Raw genomic sequence first — 13745 nt, forward strand, 5'->3', positions numbered from 1 at the left:
TACATAAAAAGTGATAACTAAATATAAAGCTTCTGTTTCTAGCCCTGATCAGATGTAGCATCACCCCTTACAGCTTTGGTATAAGGCAAAAATTGAACCACAAACACCTATGAGAACACCTCTTATATATGAAAAGAGAAGAATTTAGTGTCCAAGAATACTGGTAGTTGTTTATCTTTTAACTTACTTCGGGCAGATGTGTTGAAAGTGTTCAGAAATTCAGCAGTGTCTAGGTGAGTCCCAGTACAGATTGGTTAGGAGGTGGGGTGCTGGCAGATGTACCTTATCAGCTGGTGCTGTGACACAGCATATGCTTAAGGTCACTGCTGCTGTGACATGAATGTATTACACATCAGAGAAGATACATATTTGCAGTGTGGGAAGACCAGCATTTATGAGCAAAGTGTAGCTTCAAAATAGAAACAAAGAGTAAATTTATCCACGAAGGGGAGGATGGAACTAAATAAGTGCATAAGTGCAACTCTGTAAGGCTTGCTCTACCTTTTAAGAATGCTGCTATTTTCGTGTCTAGGTCAATCTTCATGCACTCTCCTAGATTAATGATCCTGGAAGCGAGTTAGTTCATTGCTGTTGTTGATTGTGGTGTAACATTATCTAATCACCATTAACAAATGTGATAATGGGTCAGTAATTTTTTTGTTGCGCTTCTTGTTCGAGCTGCTTTGCTGTTGTGGGAAAAATTAAACTGACTCGTTAAGGACAATTTAAGCAATTATGACCCTATTTTCATTAAATGTTAAGAAGTTCCACTGCATGTGAGGGTTACAGCTATAGCAGAAATCCCACCTGCCTTTTACACCCTCTACTGTGTTGCAGAGATGAGTTTTGCTAAATTTATTTGGTTTTCATTTTAGATACGACAGTGATGGTTGGTGTCCGCCTTTGCCAGTTCAGACCTACCTACATCAGGGCATGGAGGATGAGCTTGAAGAAGATGATGATCGTGTTCCCACTCCTCCTGTCCGAGGAGTAGCTTCATCACCTGCCATCTCCTTTGGGCAACAGTCGACTGCAACCCTCACGCCTTCCCCACGAGAGGAGATGCAGCCAATGCTTCAAGCTCACCTTGATGAATTAACAAGGGCTTACCAGTTTGATATAGCAAAGCAGACATGGTAAGTGTTTGAAGGGGGCACTCGTGATCTGGGAAAAGAAAGCGTCATCATCATCATCATCATCATTTATTCTTCTATGACATAAATATTGACCACGTTTAACAACGTTTCAATAATATTTCCGAAGAAGTAAAATGGAAGAAGAAATAGTAAAACTATGTCTGGAGTGTGAAGGCCTTAAACATTAGTAGGTGCTTGGTAATAAGTTAAATCTTGTCTAAAAGCAGGTAAAAACAATGTTCCTCTGAAATTTTACATATGCTCAGGTAGTTAACACCCACCTACTGACAGCTTTTATGCATTCAAGAGTACTCTCTTTTCAGGCTAGCAAAAGATATGAATTTTCTGGGATTTTCAAAAATAATGAGATTCTAAATTCCTGAAAATCATTGAAAATAATGATAGTCACTTGAAATAGCACTAGAGCAGCTTTTACATGGTATCACATGAGAATGAAGCATTTGCATCTCTGACTGTAGTTTGAAATACCATGAGAATTTCTGATTCATAGGAAAAACCCAGAAACAGTGGGAAGAAAGTTGTTAGTATTTACAAAATGGATCTAGTGTTTTAGAGTGCTTTATGCCTATTTAAAGGAAGAGCAAGCAAATACCACAGTAACATTTCCCCTGCAAAACAAACAGAAGCAATCTCTTCAGGGACTGAAAAAAGAACTTGTCAAGTGCACCAGGCTGGGGATACGGTGAAGGTCAGTTGCTTCCTGGATGTTCCCTAAGCAGCAGTTGTCCTTTTACAACTTTTCTGCTCAGACAAAGCCCGTGAATCTCAGAGGAGAGGAGCAGAGCTAGTTACTGAATGGCACACTGCCAGCAGAGGAGCAGCCTTTCTTCGCTGGTAAATAAAGCCACAAAGTTATTCAGCTTGAGCTCCCGTAAATAGATCAGGCAGGTAGGCAGGCGGTGCCAAATCAAAGCCAGCTGTTTTCCCTGGACACTGTGGAAGCCTCGAGGCTTGTCTGCAATCTGCACTCAATCAACAGGGTACTTTGGTCCCGCTGCAGTGCCACGCTGCCAAGCACGGACCCCGGCCTGCCTTTGGGACAAGCCCAAATCCCAGGCAGCAGCTAGACCTGGCCTATTGAAGGTAGCTGACTTCTGAGCCAGCACACAGATGCACACCCTGCCAGCACAGTGACTCGCTGCTGCATTTTGCAGCTGTTACCCTTTCTACGCCCTACAAACCTCGGGTTCCAGTCCAGGCACCGATAATGGAGTAGGACAGTGCAGCAAAACCTCTTGCAGCTGACAAGAAAGGTCTTGCTCCCTCTTTGGAGAAATGAAAATTGATTGGGAACTTTCATAATGCGCTTAGGAATATACAGATTTTAATGTTGCTCTTGGGTAAGGTCACAGTAATTGAGCCTGAAACTATAAGGGAAAAAAAAATCGAGGAGATAACTTTTTTTCATACTGAGACCTTATAAGTATTGGAGTAAATATTGAGGGTTGCAAATACAAGTGATTTTTGTGCACTGGAATTGTTGAATGCTTTTATATTGTTTGGCTGGATATGTGTCGTGCTGCTCAAAGTCAGTAGAAAGTCCTCCATTGCTTTTACTGGGAAGGGAGATTTCTTAGTTTTCTTTTTGCAAAGTTAACCTGTCCAGTGTAGAGAGAGGGGAAGGCAAAGCAGAAAGATGAGACCTGTCAAGTAGGTCACTGTGGGAGTAACAACAGAGAAATATAGAGAACAGACAACTAGGAATTTAAGAAAGAGCACATTAGAGATTACTGGAAAAGTACATAATCATTATGGCCTTGATCCAGCAAATCACTTAAGTATATGCTTAACTACAAGTACATGAGAAATTGACTTCAATTGTTCTATCACAAGCTTAACATTAAGTATATACTTAAGCATTTTGCTTGATTGGGAGCTAATCACACTGTTTATTGAGGGTTAGTTAGATGGTAGTGCCCTTTAGCACAGTGTTTTGAACACTGCATCGCTCAGAACCTGGTGTCCAGGAAGAAAAGTATTCAAGAACTGCTAATCAGAAGGGGGTTGTATATCCAAAAGGAAGCATTTGCTCTGCAAATAGGGTTCAGAATAAACTATAAGTTAAAACCTACAGAGAGGTGGAGATTGATTCCAGTGGTACATAAGATTTACTGTGACATTCTCATATCTGATAGATTTGCATTATGGGGGGCAGGGGGAAAACTCAATGAATAAAGAGAATTACTGTACTCATTGAGTGTAGGCAATAATACAGCACAAAGTTTTCATTGAAGATGTAGTAGAGCACAGAACCAAACCCATGACAGCTGTAATTTTTTCTGTTATAGTGATGTCCAAGCAAGAGAGCAGCAGAATTCTGGGTCCCATCCAGAGTGCTGCCGATTTGAATCAGGCCATGACACCTCATGTACACTCACCCAAGGATTCCTACCTGCCTAAGTTAGCAATTTTAAGCGTGGTGCATGCTCTTATGCCAAGGCAAGTCATGCCTGGGTCCCCTGGCACAGCTTGTGGTGTACTTGTGGTGTGGGGAATGCTGCTTTGAAAGCTGATGGTGTTGTTTTCCTCTGTATCCTCTCAGAGACCAGGCAAATGAGACTCCAAATCCCATGCTTGCCTTTGGCCATTTAGCTATCCTGTGGGTGGTTTTTTTAATCTTTGTTTTTCTTTTTTTTTTTATTTGTGACTGCTGCATACAGTAATTTCACACATGCATGCCCTAATACTGCTGCAATTAAATCAATTAAACTACTTGGAATAAAGCAAAATGAAAAGGCCTCACTGATAATGTGTTCACTGGGCTTGAAAATTTCTCCTGTCCTTCTGGCCATTTCCTCCTCCTTAGGGTGACTTCTGCTTCAGGGCACTGTGTCTGTTTGAGCGAAAGGAGTGAAATTTAGGTTTGGTTCAATGTGTGATTTGCGAGGTGGAATATTGGGTGAGACACTTAAATGCTAGGCTGGGATTCAGAATTGTGCTTTTCCGTGGGTTTCCTACCTGATTTATGCAGCCTCTGTGTATATCTCTCTTCATCTGTAAAAGGACAGTCTTGACCTTCCCCATCCTAGAGGAGGAGAAGTATATTTAAGACTGGAAAGTGTGCAGGTACTCTGGTATTAGAAGCTGTGGTGTATAACTGAACTGTCTTTTCTTGAGTTTAACCTAACAATCACATTTTGTAAATCCACTTCAGGATCTGTTGAAAAGCGTGTATTTTGTTGACCGTGGGGTACAAAGTCTCATCCATTCTGATAACTTTTCCTTTTTATTTGTGCAGGCACATCCAAAGCAATACACAACCTCCTCAGGCTCCCGTTCCGCCCCTAGGATACGTATCTGGAAACCTTATTTCAGATTTGGAAACAGATGTTCCAGATGAGGATGATGATGAAGATGATATTGAAGAAGAAACTGTAGAAATCAGTAGGCCACTAAGAGGTCTAGAACATACTCCAGGCTCCAGTATGGACAATCTAGACAGCTCTGTGACAGGTAACCAAACACAGTTAAAACAGTGACACCAACTTGTTCCTAACAGCAAAATACATCATCGGTCCAATACTTTCTAAGTGAAAATTGATTCCACTCTATTTCTGTAACGTTTAAAATGTGTTAATACTAAACACTAAAGTTAAAGAAGGATTTGGGAATACTTTGCTTTGCTGCAAAATGATAAGAAAATTCATGAATTTTAAAAAGCTTTAAAGACTTGAAAGAAAACTCAATTATATCCCAGCTTTCATGAAAAGTTCATTCTACTAGAGAAGCAAGGCAGTTACATAAAAAGGAGGGGGGAGACCTCAGCTTAGGAATATATATTTCATAAATCAGAAGCAGCATAAAAATGTTATCTTAAAGCACTTTCAGATATTTTGCTGGGAAAATGCTTTCCTAGATGAACGTAAGGAAGTTAAAGACTTCAGAGTAAGTGTAGTTAGATCACCACAACATTTATTTCTAGACTAAATGTAACATTTATGTAGGAAAATGTGTATTTTAAACCTACTTTGTATTGCTGAATTTAGTAATTGTTCCTTTTCAGGAAAGCTATTTAATTATTCTGACCCTCCTTCCCTCACTGCTTCTTGCCCTTTGCATGCCTTGGAAAGCTCCATCATCATCAAAGGGGATCCAGAAAGCCCTGCTAAACTAATGCACAGGATCTGAATGAATAAAATGGCTGTTGGAGAAATGTAGGCAGTGAAAGACATTTGGTTTTAAAATACATAATGTCCTTTTCTTAAGCATCAGTGTATTTCCCTTTATGTTGAACTTGGGCCTCTATATGATATAATGTGTCCATAAGGTGCAGGGGTACTAAAGACCCAAATGTCCCAAATGTCCCAGTGTCCATAGCTCATGAAAGCTAGTGGGTGCTACTTTAGTCTTTGATCTCAGCAGGCAAATACTGATTGTTAGTTGTACCTTAAGGGAGACTTGTTCAGTACAACTTACTACCATAGTGCCACTGAATTCCATCTCATTGTTCTGGACCTTTGAAATTCCAAAGATTGCTATTCTGAAAACACTGGGCAAATATGACAGTGATGGAGCATCAACACCTATAAATTTTCTTCCTTTTCCCTTGTTGAATGAAATAGTGTGTAGTTTAATCCCACTTTCCAGGTTTTCCTTCACCCTTGGGCCAGACTGCTTACCAACCTAATTAAGATTTAAGAATTGTATCTCTGCTGCTGTGATTTGAAACCCAGATTCAACTGAAGGCCATAGAGTTAAAGTTTAAATCCCTGAATTGAGAAGGTTAACTTATTAGTGCATGAGTATGTTAAGTCACTTTGCTTGAATTTCCAGCATAATCTCCTTCGGGCTATAATTCTGCATATTTTTGCATATTTCACTAATGGCTTAGAAGTCTTTCCATTAGGAATGCAGTAGGAGTTTTGCAGTGGTAATACAGCAATAAATAAAAAAAATTGGATTTGTATATCTTTTTCATTTGGTATATATTAATATGCCAATGTTTATGTATCTGTAAATCAGAAAATTATTTCACATTTGCATTTTCACCTGATATTTTGGACCACCATACCTAGGGCAAATAAGAAATAGCTGTGTTCCTGCTCCAAGTTGTAGACTTCTGTGTTTATTACAATTTAACCTTTTATGAATAACATTCAAGTTTCTTATAATATTTATAAATATTGTTGTATTATTGGAGTGTTAAAAGTGTAATTGGAATGTTAAAAACTTCCTGCTGTGTTATTTTAGAAGAAATTGGGCAGAACCTGATTATGTAGGCTGGGAGTGTACTTAAGGTGATTTAATGCACTCCCACTCATCACCACCACTATCTTGATGTGGCCTCATCCAGGTGAAAATTAAAGGTTTCCTTTTGCTTTTTCTTTTGGTTGTTTAATTACTAGCTGGATCTGTTCCTTGATCTGGTTCACCGCATGGCAAGGTGTGTGCTGGCACTGCAGGAAGGGAATGTGCAGCTGGAAGGGAAGCAGGATGATAGATTGCCCCTTTAGCATATAGCCAATGCTTAGATTGACTTAAAACAATTAGGCAACTACAGCCTTACAAAAGATACACTCAGAGTGTTAGTCTAAATGATCTGTAAAATGGCAAAATATACAAATAACAAAACTGCTTCTGTTTTCCTCATTTACTACATGGGTAAAACGTTGATTTTAGGACGGTTTGTTTTGGGCTTGGGGTTTTTTTAGGGGTGGAAGGAAGCTGCTTATTATACTTGGGATTTTTTTTTTTTTCCAAAAGAGAATCTTAATTTTTGTTTATCTGTTTCTGTTAACTCTTCCAGGCTGCGTTTACTCTTGTTAATGAGGGTATAGCAAATTGCTTTCATTGTTTCCAAGCTGCTTCTCATTCTTCAATTTGATTGCTTTTAAAATACTGTAGAACAACTAAATTGTTTTATTGCACTGAGAATATATAAGCTACTTCTTTTCACAGAGCCTTTGGTGACTTAAACCAGCATTTTCCTAGGAATTTTTAGACCATGTTTTCACTTCTCTAAACATTATATTTGAAAATGGAGACAAATGAGAATATCTGACCCAGATGAAGCAATATTTCTGTTCATTTTGAAGTGCCTTGTGAGTTTGGTGTTTGTGAGAAATCTATACTGACATCCCTTGGTCCAGATTTCCCTCAAATAGAGTTGCTGTGCAGGGAGCAGGGCAAGTTTCCTCACCCTGTACTGTTAGCATGCTCTTGGATTGAAATGGTGCTTTGTTCTTCCTGGCTGAGCTGAGACCCAGGATTTCACTGAGTGCCAAAATGTGGGATCCTCTGAGGGGAAACCCTGGCACTGCGTGAGCCAAAGCGCAAACTACTAAATTCCTCTGACACCACAGTGTTGCTGCTTTAAACTGTTTAAAAGTCAAGTTGTCTTCCAGGCCCTCGAGTTTTAGTTACAGCTTGCTGAAGATTCAGACAAGGATTTAATCTGCGCTATTAAGCTTTTCTCTTCACAGGTGGCAGAGACATAATGTTGACGTGTATAATAAAGTGCAAAGAAAGGAGGAGTGCACAGTGACTGTATCTTAACATTCTCCAGATATGGCAAAGAGAACTCGGGGAGGGAGGTTTGGATTTGAATGTTTGTGGGATGGAATATGAAATTAAAGCCGAAGTTCTTCTCCATTTCCAGTTTGTTAGGATACTTAGTCACTGATTCTGCTTTTTTTTTTTTAAAAAAGAAAGAAATAAAAAGAAAGACCTGGAAAGCAGTGGTAAAACTTTTGCTCACTTGAATGTTAATTCACGATTATTTAGGGTTATTTTTTGCTTTTGGAGATACAATGAAATATCTATTTTCTTTTGCTTATGTTTAATGTTTGCCTTAATAATGAATTGCTGTGCAGAGTTATGGCATAAATGATCACAAAGAGTCTGTTATATTATTCTACTTTATTAGATTTAATTAATTGCATGTGATGACCATATAAGAAATTAATTTGCCTCTCACTGAAATCACTAAGAACAAGGCTAGTTTTTTCAGATTTAAGTATTATGGTTTGGGGGTTTTCTTTCCCCTCTCCTTATTTTCTCCTCCTGCAGCTGGTAGTGCAAGCTGTTGTATCTTCAGTCCTGGTGCATTTTAAGTGAGGGGAGAGATACACCCATCAACTAGCATGGAAATTAGAACAAAAACCCTCTTTTCCCTAACTGGTGCGAAGTGACATAAACAGAGAGATATTCTTGTAAACAGTGCCACAGCAAATGGATAACAATTTTTTTTTCAATAGAATTGTATAGATCTGAAATTATAAAAATCTCTGTAGGCCGTATGGCTCAGCACGGAAGAATATCCCTTATTTGACATGTTTAGGTCTTGGTTAAAAGAATCACTGATCACTGTCTGCGTGGAAAAAGTTTTTCATTCATTGTGTCTGAGAACAAATGGAATAATTCTTGAAAATTGCACAATATCATTTTCATGAGCCATATGAGCCATGGCAGAGCTCAATATTTATATTGATTTGCTTAGAGATACCTATTGCAAAAAATTCTATTTTATAAGCAGTTAAGACAGATTGCATTTAATAGGTAGAATGTGTTTCATGGATTAAATATGTACTCAGAAAATAGGAAACTGCTACTTTTTGTATCTCATAAAAATGGTAATGCAACAATTAGCAGGGTCATATTATAAAGCACAGACTTTACTCTAGCTTAATGGATCTAGGGATATGCATTCATCAGCAACGATAGATTTAGCATAAAATGACATGTAAATGAATTGATGACTGATCATAAATTAATTTTAGTGCTGAAGAAGTAATAGAGACACAGCAAGATGCCACTTTATCATAGTATTTTACTGCTCAGCAACATTTGAGCAACTACTTAATGTTCTGTGTGCATTTCTTTTCTAACAGCTTGAATAAATTTGAGAATTTTTTTGTGCCTTTCAGCAATATGGAAACCAAAAAAATCTCAAAAGATGGAATGCAAACAGAAATAAATTTGGCTAAGTGACATAAATTCATTTTTCATTAGATGTTTATGAAGGGCATTAAGTATGGTTGGACCTGTGAAGTGCCAAATACGTATGCATGATTTTTACCTCCTTTTGTTTAGTGTTTCCTGCCTCAAAATAAAAAATTTAAAACTTAGGGGTTTATTCCAGGCGTATACATTTAAATATTCAGGCATTTATGGTGAAGCATGATGTAAAGTATGAGAAAAAGTCTAGTTTTTGAAGTGTGGTCATAATTATAGTCTGCAATTAGACCCTTCTATTTTTGATTCTTATTTTGGTGGTACAATGACTGTTTCCCCTTCTATTCCATCACTTTCACCAAAATCACTGGGCACTTCTTCTTTGTAATCATGGCAGTGGTCAGACATATCTAAGAGAGGATAATGTCTTTCTCTTGTACAAAGGCTAAAAGAAATCTGTAACTGATTTCAGCTGAAGTAGCATCAGTCCCCAAGGGTGTCACCCATTCTTCACAAACCTAAGGAGCCCATCCCTATTCCATCAAAAAAACCCCCAAACCTGCAGGGGAGCAGGGGCCAACATTACTCTGTGCTTGATGGTCTTGTGTAGGAAAGCAGATATGCACACACATGAAAGTACCAGTGACATCATCTCTTCAGTTTAAGCAAGCACATAGAGTTTGGTACGTACAGAAAAGTACCTAATGGAATTTTCAGAAGTGTTAGCTTTGTTGTGAGCAGCTTCTATTTCACCAGTGCATTAGATATTTTTATTTTTCAGTAAAGCAACAGCACACTTTACAAAGAAAAATAGCATTTTTATTGCCAGCAAAATGCCACTAAAAGCAGTAGCAATGCAGTCTACTAGAAGCTAGCACCTCTATTCCCCTCACCTTTCCCTGAGAGCAAAGAAGCTTTCTGTTTGCATTAGCACCAAGAGATATTTTATGGAGCAAGAAAACAGAGTTCAACTTTTCACAGGGCTGATTTTGTTCTGCATAAAGCATTTACTGCTGCTGTCAGCAAGAGTAAAATTTACAGTTGCCAGAAAGCGTAAAAACTCAAGTGTACTCTTGGAAAACACATAGTGAGCTGCATGTAAAGGAGACACTAAAAGCCTGTTTCATCCCATTTCAAAATGCACAGTTGATCTGAAAGGAACGTCAGCATCTCTTATTTTGCCTTTATTCAGAGAAAAACAAATGTGCATCTGATTTGGAAAACAAGAGGCCAGTGGATGCCTTTAAACGAGTAGTCACCATGTGTGCTGTGTTAACACAGCTGTGTGGTGGCCTGAGGTGCCCAGGCTGGGCTCCAGCACTCCCATACCTTCTGGGCATTGTCCACACCTCTATAGGTCAAAGCAAAAAGGGTTTCACTGCTGCGAGTTTTGGTGTGGAAAAGAAATTGTTTATGCAGGGAAACCAAATAGCTCTGGAATCAGCAGAAGTAATGTAGAGATTTCGCCTTCAGCTCCCTGGTCACACACAGCTGTGGGTGCTGTGTGTGTGTCTCAGGGTATCTTGCTGACTTCAGCAGTCATAAAAAGTTTTGCCTCTGCTTCCAGCAACCAGAAGTTTCATATAGAATCATAGAAATGGTTTGGGTTGGAAAGGACCTTTAAAGGTCATCTTGTTCCAACCCCTCTGCCATGGACAGGGACACCTTCCTCTGGACCAGGTCGCTCCAAGCCCCATCCAACCTGGTCTTGAACACTCCAGTAATGGGGCATCCACAGCTTCTTGGGGCATCCTGTTCCAGTGCCTCACCACCCTCATAGTGAACAATTTTTTCTCAATATCCAATATAAATCTACTCTCAGTTTAAAAACGTTGCCTCTTGTCCTGCCACTACAGGCCTTATCAGAAAGTCTCTCTCTGTCTTTTCTGTAAGCCCCCTTTATATATTGAAAGGCTGCAGTGAGATCTCCCCAGAGCCTTCTCTTCTCCAGGCTGAACAACCCCACCTCTCTCAGCCTGCCTTCACAGGAGCGGTTTTCCAGCACTCTAATCATTTTGGTGGCTCTTCTCTGGACACACTCTCACAGATTTTGTATCTGTCTTGTGCTGGGCATGCCAGAACTGGATGCAGAACTCCAGGTGAGGTCATGATGTCCCAGTAAAACTCACATCCCTGCGAGAACTGACTTCCAGCCTGACAGGTCCCTCCTAGCACAGCTGCTGGAGAAGAGGGCAAGAGGGAGTGATCTCTGGGCAGAGCACACTATTCCCAGCCTTGATAATACTTGCTGTCCATGGGAATGTGAAGGAGTTGAGGAACAGGACTTTTTTATAGGGTTAACCTACAAAACTGTAGTCTGATAACTATACTGATACTATAGTCTGAACCTATAGTCTGATAACAGCAATTAAAATTTAGGTATTTTTAGAAAAAGTGGCATAGTGTGTAGAACAATAGCTGTATTCACACACATTAGGAGAGAGCATTATGGGCTTTGCAGATTTTTAATATATTTCATACTGAAAACGTTGCCTGTTTTTTTGGATTGAATGACAATCCAGTCCTTCAAAGAGTAGATGAAAAGTAGCTACTAGACATACCCTGCAAGTGTCCCATCCCAACTGCAATGTGTAGTGTATGTTGTGTAACAGCTGAGGGGTTAGCAAATGGACAGAGCAACATGAACAAGTAGAAATTAAAAGTTCTTTTAAAATATCCATAGTTTTATGGACTATGATACCAAAACCAATAACTATTCTGTACAGTATATGTTTTTTTATGTCTCTACATAGAGAGTAGAACATATCACACAAAACCCCTGGGCTATGAAACTAGTGGGCTACATGTTAAATTTTTAGCATCCAAGTATCGTCCTTTGACATCTGCAGCTCTAGTTATATTTTTCATGTTTCAGCTTGTGCTTACATATTTTGCAGAACATGTCGATAAGTGATTGTTTGAAAATGTCCTCAGCTATAGCATTTCATTTTCTTACATCTTCATGAAGTGTTTTATCTGTAGTATCTCTTTTCATACATCATCAGTAACTGTTGCTAAGCCTCTTTACTCCCCATTCTCTATGATATCCTATCGCACTTTGATTGTTAGTTCACAAACTGTCTTTCTTGGAGGAAATTCAGTTTTAGCCTTCCCTTGCTGCTATCTGGGCTCCCTTACATCTGTCTGCATCAGGTCGAGTCTGTTTGGAAAATAACAATTTTATGTGTGCTCTTGGCAAGCAGAATCGAACTCTGTCACTCTCTGTTGCACTTAACACACTTTCTGCCTGTCAGACCTCCACAGACCTCTTCTGTTTCTTTTCTTGTATCTTAGGAGTGCACGGGCTTTTGTTATTATAGCCTGCCACTTCACTGACATTAAAAGCTTTGGTCACTGCAGCATCACAAAATAACCCATTGTTCTTGGGCTTTGTGGTGCAGCATGGTGCTGAATTCCAGTATTCATGTATTGTACTCATGACTCGTTTTTGCTGGATGTTTTTCATATTTGACACCACCATTAGTTAATTAGCCTATCAGTTTGATGCTAACAAGCAGGTCATTATTGATTTACTACTTAGCAGTTTTAAATACCATAATACTTTCTTGCACATGGATTGGAAAAAGGCTACTGTTCTGCTACACATCTTATGTACATTTGCAAAGTTCAGCTGTGCTGCCTGAGTACTTAAATCAGGGCCATGATTTCTCCCTCCCCACGTGTCTTCATGTCTTTGATAACCAGTTCTCTGCAGATTCTCATGGGTTCTCTGGGCTTTTTTGGAGGCTTTTTTTTTTTTTTTTCAACATATGCATGTGACTGTTGTTAAAAAGCAGATTTCAGGTATTTCAAGATAGGTGCCCGTACTATGTCAGAACAATATGCTGTGTCTACACAGCACTACCCACTGCCCTGCAGCAGCTCAGGTCCCAAAAGTGTTCTGGTAGCTCTGCACCTCAGCTGGACTTGGTAACTTATTAGCATGGCTGCTCCATTCCTGGAAAATATGAATGAAGAGCAAGTAAGATTAATCCTTCCTTCACTATTTTACTCTTAACATTCTAGTTATGTCAATATTTCCACATTTCTTTCATATGCTTTTTCAGGTGTCTGGTTTTCTGACTGCATTTTTATGATGTTGTTATCACTTTCATCTCCTGCAGTGATGGTAATGCATGGTTAGAAGGTTCCATGGGGCCAACATTGGCTTGGTGACTGACTCAGTATTAAATTTGAGCATATATTTGCTCTGCTCCTGAATCTTAATTATTTCTAACCTTTCAAAAAAGTTACTTTAGTCCGCTAGAACGAACTACTTTAGAACAGTTTTCTTCAGGTCGTTGAAACTGCTTATTTATTTTAAAATTTTGATTGACAAAATGACACAAAGCCAGTCTTGTTCAGGATAGCTCTTGAAGCCTAGGTCTGACTTTAGCCATATCTATCAAGACTTACACATGTGCTGTCCAAAATTAAAACTTGGTTTTGCAAATATCAAACTGGATACTGGTTTATAATAAGTAAAAAAAAAAACAAAACAAAACAAAACAACAACAACAACAACAAAAACCCCAAACAAACCAAAACAATCACATTCATTTCGATTCCAAGAAAGATCTATTAACTTTCAAAAGAATTTATTATGGAGCTTTCACATTTGTAGAGAATATATATAATTTTGTTTACAGGATCAAAGCTGCATGGAGCAATCTGTGAATGAGACTCCTCATAGCT

General features: G+C 38.9%; 1 protein-coding gene across 13 annotated transcripts in view; it reads left to right on the forward strand.

The window, feature by feature from the left end:
• Nucleotides 1-13745, forward strand: part of ROBO2 (roundabout guidance receptor 2) — a 941272-nt gene that overhangs the window by 852051 nt on the left and 75476 nt on the right. For all 13 annotated transcript variants that reach the window (XR_007903157.1, XM_051779569.1, XM_051779573.1 and 10 more), the window contains 2 exons: nt 876-1136; nt 4396-4610. Coding sequence is in view for 12 of the 13 variants with exons in the window: in XM_051779569.1 (XP_051635529.1) it covers nt 876-1136; nt 4396-4610 (476 nt within the window). In the remaining variant the exon portion in view is untranslated. The remainder of the gene's footprint in view (nt 1-875; nt 1137-4395; nt 4611-13745) is intronic.

Source organism: Manacus candei, unplaced genomic scaffold (genome assembly GCF_025592945.1).
Source record: "Manacus candei isolate 608988 ecotype Guabito, Panama unplaced genomic scaffold, ASM2559294v1 h1tg000014l, whole genome shotgun sequence".
NCBI classification, from domain to species: Eukaryota; Metazoa; Chordata; class Aves; order Passeriformes; family Pipridae; genus Manacus; species Manacus candei.